Source organism: Desmodus rotundus, chromosome 6, assembly GCF_022682495.2.
Source record: "Desmodus rotundus isolate HL8 chromosome 6, HLdesRot8A.1, whole genome shotgun sequence".
NCBI lineage: Eukaryota > Metazoa > Chordata > Mammalia > Chiroptera > Phyllostomidae > Desmodus > Desmodus rotundus.
In genome coordinates, this window is record NC_071392.1 from 117,300,177 (window position 1) to 117,323,186 (window position 23,010).

At 49.0% G+C, this 23,010-nt stretch overlaps 1 protein-coding gene across 3 annotated transcripts in view; it reads left to right on the forward strand.

Moving 5' to 3' along the window:
• The window catches only part of PTPRA (protein tyrosine phosphatase receptor type A), a 138,842-nt gene extending 120,518 nt beyond the window's left edge, over positions 1-18,324 (forward strand). The window contains exons 12-23 of one of the 3 annotated variants that reach the window (XM_053926189.1): positions 2,982-3,079; positions 4,190-4,309; positions 5,033-5,199; positions 5,691-5,826; positions 6,506-6,655; positions 7,814-7,907; positions 8,240-8,316; positions 8,791-8,925; positions 11,837-11,962; positions 12,043-12,194; positions 16,807-16,942; positions 17,687-18,324. In XM_053926189.1, coding sequence (XP_053782164.1) covers positions 2,982-3,079; positions 4,190-4,309; positions 5,033-5,199; positions 5,691-5,826; positions 6,506-6,655; positions 7,814-7,907; positions 8,240-8,316; positions 8,791-8,925; positions 11,837-11,962; positions 12,043-12,194; positions 16,807-16,942; positions 17,687-17,761 — 1,466 coding nt within the window. In that variant the 3' untranslated portion in view covers positions 17,762-18,324. The remainder of the gene's footprint in view (positions 1-2,981; positions 3,080-4,189; positions 4,310-5,032; positions 5,200-5,690; positions 5,827-6,505; positions 6,656-7,813; positions 7,908-8,239; positions 8,317-8,790; positions 8,926-11,836; positions 11,963-12,042; positions 12,195-16,806; positions 16,943-17,686) is intronic. The other 2 variants (XM_053926191.1, XM_045194541.3) reach the window with 2 other exon arrangements.
• The last annotated feature ends 4,686 nt before the right edge of the window (positions 18,325-23,010 follow it).

The following is a 23,010-nucleotide window of genomic DNA, read 5'->3' on the forward strand; positions in this document are numbered from 1 at the left end:
ATCTGTTATGTGCCAGGCACTGGCCTAAGTAAGTGATGGAGATATGTAGGGGAATAAAACAGGAGGTCCCTGCCTTTTTGGAGCCTTTACGTAGAGGACTGTAGCAAAACGAGCAGAAATTTTGGTAAGTGGCTCTTGCTCTTCAGTACCAGTAGCTACAGTAGCCAGTAGCTACATATGGCCATTTAAAATTAAAATTATAACTAAAATTAAAATTTTAAATTCAATTTCCCAGTTAAGTAGTTACATTTTAAGACTCACTAGCCATATGTAGCCAGAGGCTTCCATAGTAGTACAGGTGTAAAACATTTCCATCATTACAGAAAGTTCTATTAGACCGTACTATATAGACATAAAATAGAGATCAAGGTAAAGTAAGTTAGGAAAAGCCTCAGATCCTCCTTACCCTTGCAGGCTCCCACTGGGGTCTGGCTGTTGCCTAACCAGGTCCTGCTTTCCCTTCCTCTGAAATCTTGTAAGGCCTAGTTCAGCTGCCACCTATTCGGTGACAACCCGGGCACCATCGACCACGTGCGATCTTTTCCTCTCATTATTTGCCATGGGGCTCTGGTGATGCTAACACATTTGTTGAATTAAGTTCTCCTGTGACTTCCTGGTTGACATTTTTTTAGACTCCCATCCTCTGGAACCTTTCCACAGTGCTTGACACTCCTTGAAACTCCTCCATAATTTCCTGACATTCAGTTACCTTGATTTTTCTCACTTTTCTGAATATTCTTTCTCTGGCCCTTATCTCTCATTCTGCCCCTTAAATGTAGCTTTTCCCCAAATGTGTGCATGGCTGCTTCCTTGAAACTCCATCTGTCTTCCATGGCACCACTTTCTCTCAGTTCTCCTGCCTCTCCATTTGCTCCTCCTTAGTCCCCTTCCCAGGGTTTTTATTCTATCTGAACTTGAATAATGCTGAGGGTCCCCAGCATTCTGTGACCCCTTCTTTTCTCTGTATTCTCTTGGAGAGACCTCATCTAATACTCACTTCTGGCTGCTGCCTCTCTTGAGCTCTCCTAAGCTACATTTCAAACTAATTTTGTACCCCTCTACCTGGATACCCCCACATAACTCTTTAGACTTAACATCAGAAACTAAAATATGACTCTTCCTTAGCCCACAAACTGCCTTCCTCCTGTATTCTCTGGCCATAACCATGACTGGAATACAGTCTACTTATTACTCAACCAAGCCAGATTTGGGATCATCCTGATCTTCTGCCTGCCCCTTAATCAATATATGACCACTCCAAAATCTGTCTTCTTGACTCCCATTTTTTTCCAGCTCTGCTACAGTAGCCTACTGGCTGACTGACCCCTCTCCCCTCCACCCTTGCTCCTTGCATGCCTTCCACAAGAATGGCCTTTCTCAATGAGAACTTCGGTCAGGACTCTCAGGACTTTCCGTTCTCTGTAGGACAAGACTTTCTTAGCCTGGCCTCCACCCCTTTAGATTCCGGTGCCTTACCTATCTTTCCAGCTCCATCTTCTACCAGTGCATGTGCTCTGCACAGTGACCTCACTGAATTCCTCGTGTCCCTGGACGCCTCATGCTCTTTTTCTTGCTGCTAGCCCCTGCATCTCAGCCTGGAGTTCCTCTTCTCCCTGTGTTTCCTTTCTAAACTTCCATCCGCTGGTCTACCCTAGCATATGACCCAAATGTCACCTACCCCCAGAGAGTTTTCCTGACCTTGCCAGGCAGTGAAACAGTTTCCGTTGTGTACATCTTCCTGGCATGTGTTCACTTCTATCATTATTTTTCCTTTTAATACTATTTTTTTAATTTTTACCAAAGGGAATACAAAGTGTAAGGAAGTCAAAAGGTATTACAAGGATTATAAAAACAAAGTTCTTTCCCCTTCCTTCCTAGACACTTTTTAGTCTAATGCAACCATTTTTATCTGTTGACTCTTTATGGTAGATAATAATTTATTTAATCCTCTTACAAACTGCCTCACACTCAGTCAGACAGACATGAATATAAATGTCCCTTTTCCCAGGTCTCCCAATAGTTATGACAAATTATAACTTTTTTATTTTTCCTTTTGTCTTTTTATTGGGGGGGAGTTAAATTATAATTTGAGGTTAAGATAACATTTGTTATTTACATTATTGTTACTATACCATTATTATTTACTACTGAAGCACATAATGTTTTTTGTTTGTTTTTGGTTTTCTTCTTTTCTGAGAGTTAATGATTACCCTTTTTTCCTGTTCACTTAGTTTTTATATACCTAGCATTGATTTTTGCCACCCAAAATTCTTCTCTAGAAGTAAAAATTCCTCTCAATAATCTCAGATACATAAGGTTTACTGTTTTATCTTGGGATCCTTCTAGAACCATCTTTGTTCAATTCCATCCTGGATTGCTTGCCCCCTAGCCTCTGGCAGAGTTATCCCAAGCCTTCCCTTCACCAAACACCCTGGGGATTCCTTTAGCCTCCCTTCTGTGTTAGATCTTCTTTCTTTCTCTTTGTTGGCTCCCTCATTTTTGTTTAGAAATCCAGTGGCTTTCTGGGAAAGGCTGTGTAGGAGGTAGATTTTAAATTCTAAGCTGAGCAAGTTACCTAACCTCTCTGTGGCTGATGACACCCACCTCAGAGCATGGTGGGAAGAAGTAAATGAGATATAAAGCATTGAGCCCACTCTCTGGACCATAATGTGGTATTCAGTGAACAGTCATTATTTCTGATCTCAACTATAATGTCCTTGGGAGATACTGTTCATGTTCTCTTTAAATTTTGACAGTCTCCCACCTCCTGCTTCACTTCTAGTGAAGTACCTGGCACATGCATGGTGGATACATGGGAGATGTTCAGTTAGCAGGTGGGTGGATGGATCAGTGAATTGGATCTTTAGATAGGGATATGTGGGCATAGGTTTCTAAAAGTCAAGAATGAATGTTCCACATTTCCCAGCATCTTTCTTCCCCTTGCCATGTGTTCCCCTCATTTTTGCTATTGGCTGCTTTAGGACCAAAAGAAGAAACGGTGAATGATTTCTGGAGGATGATCTGGGAACAAAACACGGCCACCATCGTTATGGTGACCAACCTGAAGGAGAGAAAAGAGGTGAGTGGGAAAATTAGATAGGAAGGCCGCTTATACAGGCATGACCAGCAGTGGGTCTCTGCTGGAGCCCTGTTTTTCAGTCTGAGCTGTCCACCCTTTGTGGCTCCTTGCCTGTTAATTCATGCAGACAGGACCCAGGCCGATATGCCTACCAGACTTTGCTGTGTCCCAGAAGCCTCTGATGAACCCTTAGAGGTGCCTGGGGCATATTCCCTGTGTCTGGTAGTCAGACAACTCACCCTGGTTCCAAACAGCCTGAAAGAAAGACTTGGGCGTTTTGCTAACAAAGCACCTGGCTTCTCTAGTCCCTCATTCCTATGGTTTCCTGTCCCTCCTCCTGAGTCAGCAGAGGGAGCTGTGTGAACTCAGACCCTGCCAAGTGCAAAGGAATCTGAGGCCCTGGCCTGATCCTGCAAGCAGCCTTCTGATTGTCCTTTTCTTTTTGCGGCTGCCAAGTCCATACCTGGCCAGCTCCTTCCATGGGCCATCGCCAACACTAGTCCTGAGTCCTGGGTCAGTCCCCAGAGAGAAATCCCCATTCATGACAGTTTTTCTCCAGAATGGCCCTTGAAGAGTCACCTTGATCCCTACACTGGGTTGTTGGTGTATTGATCAGTAGGTCCACAGTGCGTAGGAGGGGTGGCACTAGGGCTAGGCTTTAGGTTCATTTCTTAAAACCAGCTCTCTGGCTCTTGGAAGCTGTCCAAGGACCAGACACCAGGAGACCTTGGGCCTCTTGTTACAGGTTTACAGCGAACATCAATCCACCCTGGTTGCCTCCTCGTAGGCGGACGGTTCCAGGGATTCAGATAGGCTTGCCCCTAGAGTATGACCATTTTGCCCTGAGCTGAGGGAATGAGGGTGGGGAACAACAGGTGTAGGGCTGAGCCTGTGCATAAGTTAGTGAGATTGTGCTAAATAGGATGAACGCTGAGGAACTTGAGAAAAGAGCAGATAAATAAGTGTGGCGCTGACTAGGGTGAGAGAACAGGCTATAAGGCTTTCCCGGAACTTCAGTCTGGGCTTTTGTGGTCCTTTCCTTTCAGGCCCTTTACATCTGCCAGGGACGGGAGGTCTGAGATCAGGGGATGCATGTCTGTTCCTTTCCAGTGTAAGTGTGCTCAGTACTGGCCAGACCAAGGCTGCTGGACCTATGGGAATATCCGTGTGTCAGTGGAGGATGTGACCGTCCTGGTGGACTACACAGTGCGAAAGTTCTGCATTCAGCAGGTACTGTCTCCTGCCTCCTTTTTCAGTTCTTGCTTAGGATCTGCTGACCATTAAGAGGGCAAAATACGTTGGGTTATCCCCCCCTCTTCTTACTCAGGGTGGCCAGGAAAGCTGAGTTTGTGTTGTGTTTGGACTCTGAAACCAGAAATCTGGGTTCTCAGGGACCTTCTTTGTCCAAGCTAAGGAAGGAGCATCTTCATGACTGGCAGAAACGTTATTAATGAGATGGAGTTTAATCATCCAGGTGGTACAGCCTTCTGAGTTGTGGACTACTTTTCCTTTCTTACTCCAAAGACTCCTGACATCAAGGATGTGACAGGTCCTGCTCCTGGCCCTCCAGAGTGACCCTGGAGGCCTAAGCAGAGGTCGCCTTCAGCCGAGGGCAGTGTGGTGCTGTGAAAGGGGGGCTTACCAAGAGTCAGGAGACCTGCATTTTAGTTCCAGTCTGGACATTTACTAGTTCTGGGACCTTGACCAGGTCATTTAACTTTTCAGAGTTTCACATTCCATATCAGTGCACTGAGAATGATAGTAATACCCTACCCGGTGGGGTCCCAGGGAAGAGTCTCTGTTCATCATTAAATCTCTCTTGGGTATACTATCACTTGTCACTGACAACCACAGCTGGCCCTAGCCCCTAAGCCTCACTCTCCCTCCACTGGGGGGCTGCCCCACCCATCTCAGGGTATCAGGGCCAACACGTAGGGTTTCCTCACTTCACAGGTGGGAGATATGACCAACAGAAAGCCACAACGCCTCATCACTCAGTTCCACTTTACCAGCTGGCCAGACTTCGGGGTGCCTTTCACCCCGATTGGCATGCTCAAGTTCCTCAAGAAGGTGAAGGCCTGTAACCCTCAGTATGCAGGGGCTATCGTGGTCCATTGCAGGTCAGTATGGCATGGTCCTTGGCTTCCCATTCATACCAGAATCTGTTCCCATGGCCAGAGTAGGGGAAAGCACAGGTCCTGGCTAAGGAGGCTGGCGTAAAGCACATGAGCTGTTGGGGTCCCTGGGGGAGCAGCCAGAGAGACTCCTCTCTGGTGCTGGGTGGAGATTACTTAAGAGGGAAAGGCGGTCCTCCAATATTAGGGGTGGGGAGGCCACTGCCATGAAGCCAGGAAACTAGGTTGAGTGCTACCTTGTGTACTTGGAGCCTCAAGCCTTTCTAAGTGTCAGCGTATCTCTAATCCTGATAGCTAAAGGTAAGGAATTCAGAGTACAGTGGGGTTTCTTGGTTCCGTGAGAATCCCAGCTCAACCCCATTCAGAATTAGAATTTAGAGGCCTGAGGAAGGAGCCTAGCCTGTGCTGCCCCTTCCTTGTGTGCTCCCACAAGGCATGTTGGCCATCCCTGTAACACCCCTGCTTTCTGGCTACAGTGCAGGTGTAGGGCGGACAGGTACCTTTGTCGTCATTGATGCCATGCTGGACATGATGCACACAGAGCGGAAGGTGGATGTGTATGGCTTTGTGAGCCGGATCCGGGCACAGCGCTGCCAGATGGTGCAAACAGATGTGAGTGATTTGTGGGCGAAGCAAGGTGGGGGCATTCCAGGACCAAAACATTTGCTGCCTCATGGATTACTTAGCCTCCCGTGTTATTGTGAATGATCGTCATACAATATATTGGAGGGCCCTGATAAATTATGTACTAAAAGAGACATGGAGCACAGAGGGCGATGTACATAGGGGGATTGGGAAGGCAGGTGTCATTTGCACTAGGCTCTAAGGTTAAGGAACAGGTCCTGGTGGGAGCAGGTCTGCAGGCAGCGAGAGAACCAGTGCCTGCAGGGTTGTGAAGCAGCTCAGCTATGTTCAGGAGCAGCACTTGAGATCATCTCCATGGTTAGGGCATGGACTTCAAAGGGTACAGCTCTGGGAGGCAGGCTGGCACAGGCTTTGTGTGACACCAGATTCTGACAGCCTACACTGTCAGAATGAGTGGGAGTCTGATTTGTTCTTCTCTCCAGGCTTCCACTCCAGAAGGGTGCCAGTGTAGGACCCTCCCTCCCAAGTTAAGCACCCCCAGGGAGACTCATGAATTTCAAGGTCACTGAATTGGGATAATGAGAGTTTTATCCCTGCTAGGATCAAAGGGAAAGTGGACTGGAGAGAAATGGGGGTGGGAGGGGGTGGTCTGCTCCCACGGGGACAGTTGTATGTAACTGGGAACTCAGGCACCGTCTGCTTGCAGATGCAGTATGTCTTCATATACCAAGCCCTTCTGGAGCATTATCTCTATGGAGATACAGAACTGGAAGTGACCTCTTTAGAAACACATCTTCAGAAAATTTATAACAAAATTCCAGGGACCAGCAACAATGGATTAGAGGAGGAGTTTAAGGTGAGTTGGAGCTGAACCACCTTTTCAGATTGAAGGATCCATGTGATCTGGGAAATACGGGCTGCCTGACTTCTTGAGGATTTACCAAAAAATGGTGAAACCCCTTGTGAGGTCTGTGGTTGGATTAGGAGGTGGGTCTCTGGCCCTTTACTCATACCCTGGTCATTCTTAACCCATCCTGCACGTTGGAATCACTTGATTGCGGGGGAAACAGGCAGTGGTATTTTTTGAAGTCTCCCAGCCTCCCTCCCCCTCACCGCTGGCAATTAGAGTATACAAAAGAGCAAACATTTTCTGTTAAGGGCCAAATAGTAAATATTGTAAGTTTTGTGGGTCACACACTCTATGTTACAATTACTTAACACCACTCTGTGGCTCAAAAGCAGCCATAGACACTATGGAAACAAATCAGCGTGGCTGTGTTTCTTCCGTAAAGCTTTTAAAGGCAGCAGGCCAGACAGGGCCTGTGGGCTCTAGATTGCTGACCCCTGCTGTCTGCCATTAGATGATGGTTCTCAACACAACCAGGGAATATTTCACACTCTCCTCAATCAAAGTGCTCCAGCAGGAAGAGATTCTGGGTTGGGGTGGGAAAGACCACATTCCTTAAAGCTATCCTTCTCAAACTATAATGAGACCCAAATTACCTCCAGATCCTGTTAAGATGAAGGTTCTAATTCAGCAGGTCTGAGTTAGGGCCTGAGGTTCTGCATTTCTAACAAAATGAGGCTGATGCTGCTGGTTTGTGAACTATACTTTGAGTAACAATGATCAAGGAGGGACTTTAGAATCAGGATGGAAGGGAGGGTGGTGTTCATTTGAATAGTTTTCTAAAGAGTCTGTGACAACCTCTGGGAGTAGAACAGCAGGGTGAAACTAGGATCCTTGCTCCGGGATCATGAAGTTCCAGCCCAAGGGAATCCCAGAAGGGTCCACAGAAGCCTGGAAGACAGTTTCCCAAATACTGTTTTGGCTTGTTCACTGAGTTGAAAGACGGAAGAAAGTGTTCCAACAAGGACATATGGAAATGAATGTTAGGGTTCTGGTGAGGTGCTGTGTGCTGCCAGAGCGGCCTGGAGATGCAGGTTCAGTGACAGGCATAATCTTACCAAGTTCAGTTACTGATCAGTCATGTTTCTCCTCCCCTTTCCAATTCAGAAATTAACATCAATCAAAATCCAGAATGACAAGATGCGGACTGGAAACCTTCCAGCCAACATGAAGAAGAACCGGGTTTTACAGATCATTCCATGTAAGAGTCCTCTCCCCACCCCGAAAGCCTTAGTGCCTCATCTCCTGCACCTTTTCCCTCCACCTTTTCCACTTCTCGGCTCCTTGTTAATGATCAGCCTAGAGACAAAAACTATGGCATTGCTGCTTGTTGCCCTCTGTTCTTTAATGGCTTCTGAAAATAAAAGAGCATGAAGGCCAAAAGGATTCTGCCTCCTGGGCTAGGAACAGGCAATGTTATTGCCCAGCTGGGATCACATCTGCCCAGGGCCTGGGGAAGGGAGGACAGATGGAAGGAGAGGGAGGAGAAGACAAGTCGTGTTGGGGAACCACAAGCTGCTGTTGTTCCTACAGATGAATTCAACAGAGTGATCATTCCAGTTAAGAGGGGTGAGGAGAACACAGACTACGTGAATGCATCCTTCATTGACGTAAGTGTTGTCTGTATCCCCGAATCCCCCAACGTTTCATGGAGATTCATCTGGGTCTTGCAGTCCCCCGACCCCACAAATTGGGAGAATTATCTTTGAGTCAGTCATCAATTCAGAACTGATCCCTACCCTAGATCTGTCAGGTCCGAGAGAGCAGAAGGTGAGGAGAAGCAGAGGTGCACACTAGGGAAAGGTATCACTGGAGGGAAAGTCCACAATACAAACCACAGCCAAAGGCTGGAAACTGATCTTTCCCATTCCTGCTCTCTTCATCCTAACTTCACTCCTCCCTTCCCTCACCCTCATAGAAAGAGACCAGCTGATCAGACAGAGTTTGGTCTTTGGCTAAAATGGCGCTCTGCCTGGGATGGGTTTGCCTCCAAGCAGCCCCCATCCCTTTCTGGCAGCCTCTTCTCCACTAGCTCCTCCCCGATTAAACCAGCTCACTCCTACCATTGAATCTGGCCTGTACAGGGCTACAGGCAGAAGGACTCCTACATCGCCAGCCAGGGCCCTCTTCTCCACACAATTGAGGACTTCTGGCGAATGATCTGGGAGTGGAAATCCTGCTCTGTCGTGATGCTGACAGAACTGGAGGAGAGAGGCCAGGTGAGCTCAAAAAGGTCCTGGGCTCTAGAAGACAGACCACGTGAAAAGTGGGGGTGGGGTGTCTAAGAAGGTATGTTGGGACTTTCTCTTTGGAACTGTGTCCAAAGAGCCATTTCCAGAAAGTATTGCCCAGCCGGTTGGTGTCTGTGCAATCAGTGACTTCTCTCAGGACCAGAAGAGCAACGTGGTTCCCAGACAGTTCATACCCTCTTCCTTCTTTCCTCAATACAGTTCATCCTCCCTCCCCCCAAGCCTACCTTTGTGCATAATCTTTCCTCCCACCTCCCAGGTGAGCAGGGCTCCCCATCCTCAGCAGGATCCCAAGGCACTTTTAGCCCTGGGCCATGGTGGGTATAGCTGCTGCTGGCCCCTCCTCTGGATTCTTTGGGTGCACCTTCTGCCTCCTAAGGAAAGGCGGAGCTGGGGCCCCTGCCCTTCAGCCTAGAGGAGAGTCATTCCCTATAGAGCAAAAGAAGTTGCTCCTTTTGAATATTCTGAAGTCTGTGCCTTTTCCTCCAAAACCTTGCCTTTCAACAGCTTAACTCAGCCTTCTAAACTAGTGCTACTTCAGTAACAGCTTTCTGACATCTCATCTCACAGCCACGAGAGGCGCCTCTGGATTAGACTCGTTTCCTGCCAGCATTCACTTTTTCTCTCAAATAGCTGGCTTTAAGTCCAGCCTGCTGCCTGTTAGTGTTGTTCTGCCCATATAGAGGGCCAAATTAAACCTTTAGCTTTCACCTGGCTGAGTAGGGTAAGTTCCTGCCATTACTCCAACATCTGTAATCGTCTTAATGCGGCTTATCTTTACTCTATCATCCCTTAAATTCTAACACCGTAAGCTTACCAGGCTTGTTTCCTCTCAGCAGCCCATACCTGCCTGCTTCCCTGCAGTAGCTGTGTCACCTTGAAATCCACTCCACCACGCTGGCCTGACCTCTTGTTTGTTTTTGATTGTATGTAACCACCGTGCGTAGTTGTCCCTGTTAGTTGGCCAGAGCAGGTCTCCCATTTGCTTTCACTGTTAACCAACTAACTCCCTGTCCAGTTTTAAGACACTCTCTTGATAGTTCCCCAACTCTATATCCCTGGGGTCCCCTTCCAACCTGCCTCTTTTTTTTCTGTTATGCCTCTTTGCTTAAACTAAGATCTCAAATACCCGAAAGCTGTTAGGTGTGAGACCCATAGTACAGTTGATCCTGGAACACAAGGGTTGGGGTGCTGACCCCCCTCACAGTTGAAAATTCATATTAACTTTTGACTCCCCAAACACTTCAGTTATCTCTTGCTGTCTGCAGGGGATTGGTTCTGGGAATCCCCACAGATTCCTAACCACAGATCAAAAATACTGTTTTCAATTTGTGGTTGGTTGAATTCACAGATGTGAAACCTGGGGATACAGAGAATTGGCTGTATACTTAATGAAAAAAATCCCCGTTATTACTGGACCCCTGTAGTTCAAACCCATATTGTTCAGTGGTCTGTTGTATTCTTTTTCTTGTCATTGTGTGATTCTAGCTTATACACTCTGTTGCTCTCAAACCCATTTGGACCTTAGCAGTTTTAATGGTTTAAAAGCCTCAGTCTTCAGTCCTGACTGATAACTATGTAAAGGCAGTGTTAGGAGGGACTGTGAAAGAAAAACTCATTCCACCGACCAGTGCCCTAAAAACAAATAGACTCGATTTAAGGTGATCCTTCATTAGAATTATTTTTAACTGTTGTGGTTGAAGAGAGAGCCCTGAGCCCTAACTCCCAAAACAACCGAGGGCTCTTGGTAGGTTCTCGTAGAAAAGCACTAGCCTATGGCATTTCCTTGATCCACCTCTGTGATAATCCTGTGTCTTAAAGTGAGCTCAATATTATGTATAAAGGGGGTAATGAAAACATATGAAAAACAAGAAAGTTTGTTAAAATGGACTTTCAGTAGTGATTTTTATTTTGACTGAGAGACTGTCAGTGGTTTTTATTTTTATACTTAATTTTCCCAAATCTTTTATAGTGGACATAGGGTACATTTGTGGCTGAGGATTTAAAAATTGCCAGTAATGGAATATCTAAGATCTTCCTCACAACACTCTAAAGAAATGAACAGTATTTTGTTTTATTTATGTATTTATATCCTGGCTTGTCCACAGACCTTGAACACATTCACTTACCAGATACTTACTGAGACCTACCATAGGCAGGCACTGTGAAAGGTCCTGGGAGTACAAAGATGAAAAGAGGCAGCTCCTGCCCACAAGAAGCTGTAGAGGAAACTGAGCCATGTAAACACAAAGACAGACAAGTAAACCATCTTCTGCTCACTAGCAAGGACAGAAATACAAGTACTAGCAACTTTAAGGTACCCTTGCAGATTGAAGAGATACAGGGGAAAATGAGGGGATACTGTAGACTGGGCTGTGGTGAAGCACCATGGCTGGGCAGGGGTGATGTAATTGGTGTCAGTTTTTCTGGATTAGCACTCTGACATGTAAGCACCTATAAAATGTGAGGACACCCCAAGGGAGTAAAAACAGAGTGGGAACTGGAACAAAGATATTACTCTTCCTCTCCCTCCATCCTGCCACTGAGTGTTGGATGCGGCTGTGAGGCGATGGTCTGAGTTCTTCAGAGACCCTGTCAGTGGTGCAAAGCACACCGTAAGTACGTAACACCAACTGGTTAAGTGACTCCCTCTGGTAGTGGAAGTAAGTTGTTAAGTGCAGATGTCCTCTTCAGGATCAGAAGTTAATTGGAGTGATCTTAAGTAGCGTTAGAACCCTGTGAGTTCTCGATACCTTGGGGATGAAGTGTGTCAGGTCTGAGGCAGCAGCACTGAGAAGGGAGCAGGCAGCTCATGGGGCAGCCCTGCCTCCTCCACACATGGTATTCTGAGCCCCTTACATTCTCCTGTTGGTCCCGCCAGGAGAAGTGTGCCCAGTACTGGCCCTCAGATGGACTGGTGTCCTATGGAGACATCACAGTGGAGCTGAAGAAGGAGGAGGAATGTGAGAGCTACACCGTCAGAGACCTCCTGGTCACCAACACCAGGGTAAGATGGCTGGTGGCTGAGGCTTCTCCCACTGGGAAAACCTGGGTGCCCCTGCCCCTCTGATGGCCTTTCCTCCAAAGGAGAACAAGAGCAGGCAGATCCGGCAGTTCCACTTCCATGGCTGGCCTGAAGTGGGCATTCCCAGCGATGGAAAGGGCATGATCAACATCATCGCAGCTGTGCAGAAGCAGCAGCAGCAGTCAGGGAACCACCCCATCACCGTGCACTGCAGGTACTGCTCACTCCAGCCCTAGGAGGGGGGAGAGAGAAAGTGGTGAGAAGCAGGTGGGTTGGAGGCGATGGTGAGCATGTGTCAGGCAGGGAGGAAAAGGCAGGCAAGAGCGGGTTGTTGGTGAGCACATGGCGATCAAGTTTGATGACTGGGACAGGGCCAGTTGATAAGAGAGGATCCTGGTATATACTTAACACATTGTGTACAGGGGAACCTGGCCTCCTTATGCAACACAGGAAAGAGAAAAGAGCAAGTATTGAAGACAGTTTGAAGAAGAATGGAAAAGACTGAGAATACAGTTAGTTGTGAAAGAAAAGAGGAATCAAGGGTGTCTCCTAGGTTTGAGACAGGGTCTCTGGTAATGGTTGGAGTCACTGACAGAAGAAAGGTGGGACCGGGGTTTCACTGGTGGGGGGAAAAGTGAATTTTCCTTGGAGCACATTGTTCGCTGTTGGATTTTAGAAAAAATATTTAGCATGAGTTTGTGTTCCTTTTATAACTAGGAAAAAACCCTCTTAAAGGGGAAACAAGAATATTAAAAATTCCTATAAATTAGTTTTGAAAATCAAAAAACAAGCAAAGGAACTTCTAGGAATATATCCAGTAAAAGGTCCTCAAGTGGCCAAAATAAGATAATTACAAGGATTGAATCATTGCTTCTGGAAGAGTGAAAGATTATAAATAATATAAACACACATTAATAGGGGACTGGTTTCAGGAAGCTCTGATACTCATACTTTGAGTATGAGACCGGTACGGAGTAATCCTCCAGATTTAGTGTTTGGTGAGAAAAGCTGCGGGACACAGGGAAGGAGATGTGTATGTTTGTGTTGGTATGTGCGTAGGACATCTCTGCAAGGACACGCAGGACCCGATGGCACTGCTTGTGTTCCAGGGGGGAAGTCGGAGGGCAGAGAGATGGAGTAGGGAGAAGAGTCGTCACTGTTCGAGACCTTCTTGAAATTTGAACTACGCTAATTAATTGTCTGTATAAAAATAAATCATTTTAAAAAGTGAAGAAGAAAAAGAGGCAAAGTACGTTAACTAATACTAATGCATAGGAAACGTGGAAAGGTTGCTAAACCTTACCAGTAAGATGAGAAATGAGAGTGAAAGCAATGAAACATGGCTCTGCCCATCGGATTGGCAAAATTAAAGGATTCCTGTGGCCTAACACTTCATGCCACGCTTTACCCTTGGTCACTCTCTCTTAGGACGTCCCAGATTCTCCAGCTACCCTGTACCTGTACCATGTGGCTGAAGAAAACGCTGTGTTATGGGGCCTCCTGTTATGTTTCTGACCCTTGACCTCGTGGTTGGCCCTTAGTGCCACCTGCAGTCCTTCTGCATCTCCCAGCCTCCTAGACCAGAGCTAGGCCACGTAGGGCCCAGCACCAAATCCAGCCTGCCACCTGGTTTTATGTGAGCTTGCGAGCTAAGAACTTCTTTTTTCAGATGTTTTATTTATTTACTTTTAGAGAGGAGTAGGGGAGGGAGAAATAGAGGAAGAGATACATCGATGTGTAAGAGAAACATCGATGGGCTGCTTCTCACACGCACCCCAGCTGGGGACTGGCCGGCCACCCAGGCATGTGCCTGACTGGGAATCAAGCTGACGACCTTTCGCTTTTCAGGATGACACCCAACCAAATAAGCCACACCAGCCAACACTGCTTTTATACTTTTGAATGTTTTTTTAAGAATCAAATAAGAATAGTATTTCATGACATGAAAACGACATAAAATTCAAGTTCTATCGGAACACGACGATGCTCACGTGTTACGGACTAGCCATGGCCGCCCTCTGCCCCAGGGGTGGCGCTGATACCGCAGCAGCGCCCTCCTAGTCTCCCACTGCTGCTGCTCAGCCAACAAGGGGTTGCAGTTGCCCGGTTCCAATTTCATTTTGTCTCTTCCCAGCAAAACCTTAGATATTTTCTAACTTGCCAGCCTTTTTCCTAGATCATTATTTCCTACCTTCTTTCATATCTCAAACCTCCAACACCTCGCCCATCCTCATTTTTAAGTTGACTGTGTTTTCTGTTTGACTGACAAAAGAGAAGCAGTCAGAGAGAACTTCCACATACTCCCACCGCCATAGCTCCTGTCTGCCTGTACTGGTACTGTGGACCCTGCAGCCTTTATGGTCAGTGGATGAGTTGCCTGAGTTGTAGCTGTGAAGCCAGCTGCATTCATCATCTGTTGCTGTGTGATATTACCACAAGCCGAGCATCTGGAAACAACACACATTCATATCACAGTCTCTCTGTTCAGGGGTCTGAGTGTTTCCCAGCTGAGTCTTGCATGCACTTCAGGGTCTCACAAGACTGCATTCAAGGTGCTGACCAGGGCTGTGGGCCCACCTGAGGCTCAAATGGGAAAGGGTCTACCTCCCAGCTCACTTGGTTGTTGGTAGCACTCAGTTCCTTGTAGGCTGTTGGACTGAGGGCCTCTTGTTCGAAGTTTCTTGCCATGTGACCTTCCCAGTATGCTTTCTTGCTTCTTCTAAGCCAGCAAAGGCAAGAGCATCTCCTGGCCAGACAGGCTTATGATCTCAAGTGACATAATCATGTATGTGTAATAGTATACATGCTTAATTCTTTTGGGTAGAAGCACATCAAGGGTCCCTCCCACACTCAGGGGAGGGGGATAATTCAAGGGCATGAACACCAGGAGGCAGGGATCTTGGGAGCCACTCTAGAGCCTGTCTGCACCCCACCCTCCACTTGGTTACCAACTCTGTCCCTCCAATTTTATCTCCTCAAGGACTTCTCTGTCCTACATGATAACTACCTGATTAACTAACATCTTCATATAAATGTGCTGTAATTTCTCTCATCTTAATATTGAAGAATAACTAAACTCTTGCCTCTAATTCCCCTCCAGCTATTTCTCTTATGTCCCTTAATAATAAAGCTGCTCAGAAGATCGTTCATACTAACTCTCCAGTTCCTGTCTTGATCCCATTCTCCCTTGATCCCATTCCAGATAAACACACTATTACAGCTGCCCCTGGGAGGGCCACCTGTCACCTTCACGTTGCTGAGTCCAGGGATCACCTCCCATCCTCGTTATTCTTAACCTTCATCAGTATTAGACAGTCGGTCACTCACGTCTCTGTGGAATGCTCTTAGCATAGCTTCTCTCTTGGTTTTTCTTATTGTTAGCTGTTCCTCTTCTGTCTCCTTTGCTGATTCCTCTCCATCTGTGCTCCAGGGCCCAGTTCTTGGACCTCTGCTATGTCAACTAACAGTCACTCCCCTGGCCGAGCCCATCTAAGTCTCCTGGCATTGATACCAACACGCAAATCTTTATCTCAAGTCAGCGTCTCCCCTAAACTCCGGGTGTACATACGTAGTTACCTACTCAACATTTCCACATGAGCATTTCATTTTAAAGGATTTCAATCAGAACTCCGGACCTTCTTTCCAAGCCTACTGTTTCCGCAGTCTTCCCCAAATCAGTAAGTGACGTTTCAGTCACCCCCTGACTCAGGTGAGATGCCTTGGAGCCATCCTGTTCTCTTCTTTTTTTCTCACATGTGCACATCTAAAGCTCTGCCTCGCTCTACATGCAAAATAACTTCAGCATCAAGTGCTTCTCACTCCCTCCACCACGACTCCTTTGTGGAAGCCACCTTCCCCCTTTCCCAGTAACTATACGAGCCTCACTGCTTTCCCGTGTCCACCCTTCCCCTCTGTTCCCCGCACAGAAGCCTGGGCTTCCTTTTAAAACCTGAGCAAGACCACACCGCTCTTTCACGTAGAATCTAACAACGGTTCATGAGGCCCAAAAGGACCCGAGGGCTCCTTGCCCGGGCCAGGGGTGGGTGCACCAGGGGACTGGTGTTCTCCCTGAGGGCTCTGACTGCACCCCAGCACTTGCCTGCCTTCTTCCATCGGGTCCAGGTGCACAGCGTTAGCAGCCAGACACACTCCTGCCTTGGGCCTGAGATGCTCGTTTTCCAGACAGCCATCCAGCCTGCTCAGGAGAGCAGTCCTCTCTACCCTGCCTAGAACTCCTGTTTCTCTTTCCCCCTCCCATGCTGCATACCTTATGCTCTGGGGTTCCTGCTACTCACCATAGTCCCACCCCTCGGGCACTCAGTAGGGTGTGGTGAGTGATCAACTGATAACATTAAACAGGGTGGACAGTGTCATGTGAGAATCCGGATTCCTGGGATTTAGGAAGAAAATGAGAGGCTGGGAGGCGTAGGAAAGAACCAGCACGCACACACCAATGCAGAGGGGGCAGGGTTTGTCAGGGTCAGGAGAGGCCTAGAACTCTAATAAGTGAGCAGCAGGTCAGGGCAACCCAGGCATGTTTGTAGGTAGACAGCAAAGGCTCAGTGCTTGGTGGGTGGGGGTGTGACGTTCTTCACTGTCCCATGGGCTAGGCCCTCTCCAGGCAAAGTGGGCCGTGTGGGAAGGGAAGCAGGGGTGCACCTGCCTCTCCAGAGCTGTGTGAGCAAGGGGCTTAATGTGTTGAGGAGCAGTTGGGCCTCCTGCCCCACCCCCAGCACCAGCCTCAGCCATTATCTGCTCATTGCCACTGCCAGCTTGCCTCATCAGCACGGAGGGCTGCTGTGTTAAGTGTGTCTCCTTTATTACAGTGCGGGGGCAGGACGGACGGGGACCTTCTGTGCCCTAAGCACAGTCCTGGAACGGGTGAAAGCGGAGGGGATTCTGGATGTCTTCCAGACCGTCAAGAGCCTGCGGCTGCAGAGGCCACACATGGTCCAGACACTGGTACGCTGCCCGCCTTTGTCCACACCACTGCACCATCTGTAGCCCTTCTCTGTCAGGGTTACTTTAGGGCGGAGGCTCTTCCCAGGGGCCCAGTCTGGTTGTCAGCAGCCTGTGTAGCCGCAGACCCACCCTTCCCCAGGATGCCCCAGGCAGACAAGACTTGGGAGGCAGTGGAAGCAGTGGGAGGGTAGCCCTGTCACTACTTACTCCCTTACTGGTGCACCCCCTGCCTGGCCAGGGAGCCCTCAAATCATGTTGGGCCTTGTGGCCTCTGGAAAGGCTAGAGCGGGGTGCCGGGTGCCCCATGGGCTTGAATACACTTCCCCATGAGTTCTGAGGTGGGGAAGACTCAGGAATGCGTCCTCTCTTCTGCTCAGGCTCCCTGTTATGAAGTCTGGTTCCTGATTGTAACCACTGAGGACGGGGACAGACACCCAAAAGGGTTTCTGAACCCTGTGGAGTAGAGCTATCTGCAGGGGAAAGAAAAGTAAATTTTAAGGTGTTTGGGAATTAATGAGGTGCCTTGAGCCTGACAGCCGTGGTGAGGTGTGGGCCACACAAAGCCGTCCCCGCCCTGCTCCTCCAAGCTGCCTCGCACATCTGACCTCTTCCCCTCTGGTCGCCCCCACCTGTAGAGGACTAGCTGCTTTCACCCAGAAGAGGGAGGCTGTCAGACCCTCGCAGAAACTGTGTGCATGTCGTTCTGTTCAGTAACCCTGGCCTTCCCCTCCTTTCCCTCTCCAGGAACAGTACGAGTTCTGCTACAAGGTGGTGCAGGAATATATTGACGCGTTTTCAGATTATGCCAATTTCAAGTAAGAGGTGATGAGACCCGTGGACAGAATTGCCTTTAATATTTTGTAATATTCTGTTTTGTTAATATACCCAAAATTGTGTATATATCTTATAACTGTTTTAGAAATTGGTACATAGGCTTCTATTACTTATTAGGTGGAGATTTTATATGTAAATGTGTTAGCACTGATAGTCCTTTTTCCAATGTTTTATTGGGGAATTAAATAGTGTGATGTTTGGATTGATGTCGTGAAATCCTCTGCCTGGAAATCGGCTGCATTGTCCTGTGGTTTATACATCTTTTCCTGAAGAAGAAACACAAAACCCTTTCCAGGTAGCTTGGCATCAACTAAGGAAAAAAAGCACAAAGTTCTTAGAGCTCTTGAGGAAATTGGTTGTCCCAGTGTCCTTTCAGGCCGCTGTTCCCTCCCCACTCTGTAAATAATCCCTCCCCTCCCCTCTCTACACAGCTCCTCCTCCCACCACTCACATCCACCGTGGGAGTAAGGGGACTAGGGCGGTATCTCTGTCACCACACTAGGGATTATCAGGTAATAAACGCTTTGCCTCCCAGAGGAAATGTCTCTCCCTTTGTCAAGGGTGGGGCAACCATACCAGGGCTGGGGCTCTCCTAGGCCACCCCTGGCCCTGCTGTTACTGTTCTGTCTCAGCTGGCAGCAGAGAGGCCACAGCCCTCACAATTCCTCCTTTCCAGTAAGCGCAGCCCCTCCAGCTCTTAGCTAGTTGCCAAGGACCCCCCCTCGCCCCCCACCCTCCTCCCAGCACATCTTTGGTGCAGTGGTCCCAGCCAACCTGGCTCCCTGGGGAGATGGCCAAGGGCACGGAGGAGAGAGAAGGTGGCTCAGGGCTAAGGCCAGTCTGACCTTTGTGCTTTGCTACAAAACTCTGGATTGTGTCACTCTGTCCAGAACAAGTCTTGCTGCTCACATTTACTGAGTTAAATAGCTTCAGTTATCCTTCATGTCTGTCCTCATTTCCAGGGCTTTTATGTGCAAGTGCCTCAGATCCTGGATGGTGCGAGTCTTAGATTACAACTTGATTTTGAGCCTGATTATTAGACAAAAGCGTCTTAACTTCTGTGCCTCAAACGAGGTAGATGTTCATTTATTTCTCACCTAACAGAGACCCAGGATCGTCCCATCTCATGATCCCAGTGTCTCTTAGAGTGTTACTCTTTTCTGCGTGGCTGGAGCTGGGTCACTGTCTTTTCCCATGGAGAACCAAAAAAGAGCATGGAGAGCAAGCAACTTCATTTTAAAGGACATTAAGCAAAATTTGCACTTACCATTTTCACACATACCCCACTGCCCAAAACCTAGTCACAAGGCTACACCTAGCTGCAAGGAATGCTGGGAGCAGTCTTGGGAGCACAGCTGGGAAGGTGGGTCTGTCCACTGCCGGCCGTGCTCGTGAGCAGCTCATCATGGGAACAAGAGAGCAAGCTTGTTGGCCAAGGCTGTCCGTGCAGGGCTAAGGGAGACTTGGGGCCTGCGGGGCCTTTCTTGGGGAGCAGGGACAGGCCCTGAGCTTCCTCAGGTTGCCAGGAGTGAGAGGTGGCACCCTAGCCTGGCCCATGAAGGCACACCTGAGATAGCAGTGCTGCTCTGCTTCTTGGAGGAGGCTAGCGAGACTTGAATTGGACCCAGGGGATGCTGGTAATTGAGATGAATGAAAGGAGGAAAGGGTGTGTGGAGCCACATTACAGAGTGCCTTGGAGTCCAAGCAAGCAAAGATACACTGGCTCCAAGATGGGAGCCAAGTTTTGTACCACATGTTCAGGAGGTCTGCGGAGACAAACCGCGACAGACCACCTCTGGAAGCTTCCAAGGGCGGGGAGCAGGGTGTCAGGGAGGCACCTGGTCCCTCTGTATGAACTAAGGAACTCCCAGGGGCAATAAACTCAAATTTCAGTAGTTTTAGAAGAAGCATGGATAAATTAAGCAAAGACAAAATTTGATGAGTTTCTGATGAGGGGTGTTATGTTTGGGAGGAGACCCTAGCTCCTCACAAGCTACTTTGGGTGCCTCTGTGTGACCAAGTCAAGGCAGAGGTAGGAGAGTAGGCCTTGGGCCAGCAGGCTCTGCAGAGAACATGCAGGAGAGCCCTCCACATGCACTGCCTCCCGTCCTACTCAGGCTGCCCACCTCCTGCTACCAGGGCTGGTACAGTGCAGCTGCACGCCATTGAGGCCTGGTGGTTTTCTGCGGCAGTCCGTGCTGATTTGGTCAGTGGCTGGGCCAATATTTTAAATAGCGCTTGGTTAATAAATAGACGTCTTCAAGCAGGGCTTGCATGGGTTCAAGAGACATGCACCCACAAGAACTGGTCTAGGCTAAAAGGAAAGGATTGTGTGGGAAGGGCAGAGGGGATTATTTCATTCAGTGCCCACCCCTCAGCCAGTTGGCGAGGGTTTCTCTGAAGGGGAAAGAGTGGTGTCCGATGCCCGCTGCACACCAAGCATTCTTGGGTCTGTCACACTCTCAGAGACCTCACTTCAATAAGTTAGCTCTCTCCTGGGGTTTTCCGTTTCCTTTACCACTTCCCCACCAAATGATCAAGTTTTCAATTAAAAATAAAAACATTTCCCCCAGGGCTGAATTCTTACCCATTTATGATAGTCTTCTTGAAAAAGTCTGCACTCTCGCTCCTCTTTCCCACTTCATTTCCTTCCTTACCTGTTCTCGCCAGGGTGCCCTGTGCACTGGGCCCCAGGGATCACGTCTGCCCACTAACTCCCCCGTGCTGTTAGTGACTCCCTTGTGACTGAGCCTCACTCCGTAGCTGCTCCTCCACTGTCTCCCTCCCCAGAGGTCAGGCATTCCTGCGGTCTCTATGCAGTGGGTCCTCCGCCTTCTCCAAACGTGAGCCCCCTCCTGAACTCCAGGTCCACATATCTTGCCTCCTGTTCTGCGAATGGGGTGACCCACAGTCACCTGTCCTGTGCTCCTAACGCACGGGGCTTCGTGCAGTCTCTCCAAAGTCCACATCCTTTCCTGCAGCCCTCCAGCATTCTCTGCACCCCTTTAACGCCCACCCCGACCTTGCTGCAGCCCTTGGATCCACTAGCAGTTCCTGTGTTGACTCTTCATCTTGTCCCTTAACACGGAGCAACATTGCTGCTCTGTCCCCACAACTCCAGCTAGCTCGAGCCCTGCCACCCCCAGACCACCCGGTGAGGGGTTTGTGCCCCTCTGTGCTCCACCTGCACCTGAGCGCTGAGCTCCACACCTCTGTTCTCCCCACTGACTGCCGGCAGCTCCCAGACTGGCATGATGTCCTCCTCTGGGGGCAGAGAGTTAGTTGCAACTCAGTGGTGAGCAAATGGCTTTCTGTGTCCTGCTGAGAGAGGAGGAGGAACTGCAGAGTTTATAGTCTGGAAGGGGCAGCAGACATTCCTGAGGAGTAGGTGCGTTTCCCAAAACAGGGTCCCAGAGCTTCCCCTGGGAAGCTTAGCCGTTCTGGTTTGGATTTTTAGGAAAAACCACAAACAAATTAGAGAAAAAACAAAAGCACCCCCATTCCTTTTAAAATGAACCTTAGGGACTTTGAATAAAACATTCTGTAAACCCAAGTCAGAACCAAGGGTAAGCTTGTTTATTAAACTCAAAGAATCATTTTCACTAAACCACAAATGTTTTTTCTAAAAATTACTTGGTTAACCAATACATCTCAGGGAAAAAGTCGTTTTGTTCCAAAACAATTTAACTGAACACACACTTCAGGTCCCTGCTAATAAATAAATCATGTGGAAATTCACCTGTGCCCCGCTTCCCGGGCAGCTGAGTTCCAGGTGCCCGTGACCTGCTGTGGTGCCCATTGTGCCATTCCCTCCCCCATCTCTGTCACAGGATTTGATGCACCTGCTCTCCCAGTGACTGGCCATCGTGATGCCCAGCCTGGTCCAGGCCCTCGCAATTGCTGTTCAGCTCAAATGCGAAGACTGGCTGTTGACCCTGTAAACAGGCCTCTGCCCCCCAGAGGCTGATGGGGGCAGTAGAAATCTGAGCTGACACACACTGAGAGGCGGGAGCACGTTTGAGTATCCCAGGGCACCTGTGCCCAAATCCAGGAATAGTCCTGGGCTGAGCACAGGATGGGGAGGGGTTGGAACCTTGAGAAGCAAAATTCCACATACTGCCGATAGCCCCATGGATGCCTCACAGTCTCCTTAGCTGGCCATTCTCATTGGCCGCCTTAGAGAAGCCACCTGTGGGCAGGTGTGCCCCACCCAAACCTACCCCCACCTGAAGTGACGCAGCCCTGGTCCTCAAGTGTGTGGGTGAGGACTGGTCCCCCAACCCATTTTGCAGGGGGGAAACAGAACCCCTCAGGCAGGGTGGTCATAGCTTCCTCTGGACCTCTTAACAGGTTTCTGGGCTCCCCACCCAGGCCACCAGTTTTCCACCAGGGAGCTCTGAGCTGGGTGAAACTCGGATTGTCCCCAGGCATTGCTCTTCTCAGGGCCACAACTTCCTTTTTGCCTCAGAAAAAGCTATAAGGGCTTTTTAGGCCTAAGGACGAGAGCTTGAGCAGGCAGCCTGAAAAGTGGGAAGATGCGGGAAGAGAGCATCAGTCTGGTGACCCCAGGGTCAGTGGCTGCAAATAACTGGAAACGTGCAGTGATAAAGGAAGGAGACTGGGTGGTGAGCTGCTCCCCCTTCTCTCTGAAAACATCACTGGAGTCTGTGGCCTGGAGCAGGGGGCGGAGCCACCTGGTCAATAAATCCTGGGATTCTCTGGGGTCCCCCTGCTGCCTGGAGGAGCCACCTCAAGAAGCCACAGCTCTCCCTCTGTGAGTGAGGAGGCTGCCCTCCCCAAGGGCTGGGACTCTTGGATGGAGCTCCATCCTGGGTGGGTAGCTCTCCTTCCTCCTCCCAAATCCCTCCATCCATGAACCATGCCCAAGAACCACTTTCCCTCCTCTCTCCAACAAAACCTGTGTCTGCTGCCCCTAGTATGAGAGGGACCAGGGGTAGAAGCACTTGCCTGTCACCACCACACAGTCATTCACATCCCCGCCTGCCCAGGAGGAGATACGGTAAGCCACAGAGAAGTGGCAGAGGGCCTGCCACACTGGTCCCCCAGCACCAGAACTAATTGGGTGTCCCCAATTGCCCCCACCTTGCTGCCTGTCTCGTGGAGAACTCCCCTTTCCCTGACCATCCATTGGCCCATTTCCCTCTCCAACTTCCTCCCACTTCTTGAATCCCCCAAGAAAGGAGGGTAGGCCTGACTGACTGGGGTTGGCTCCC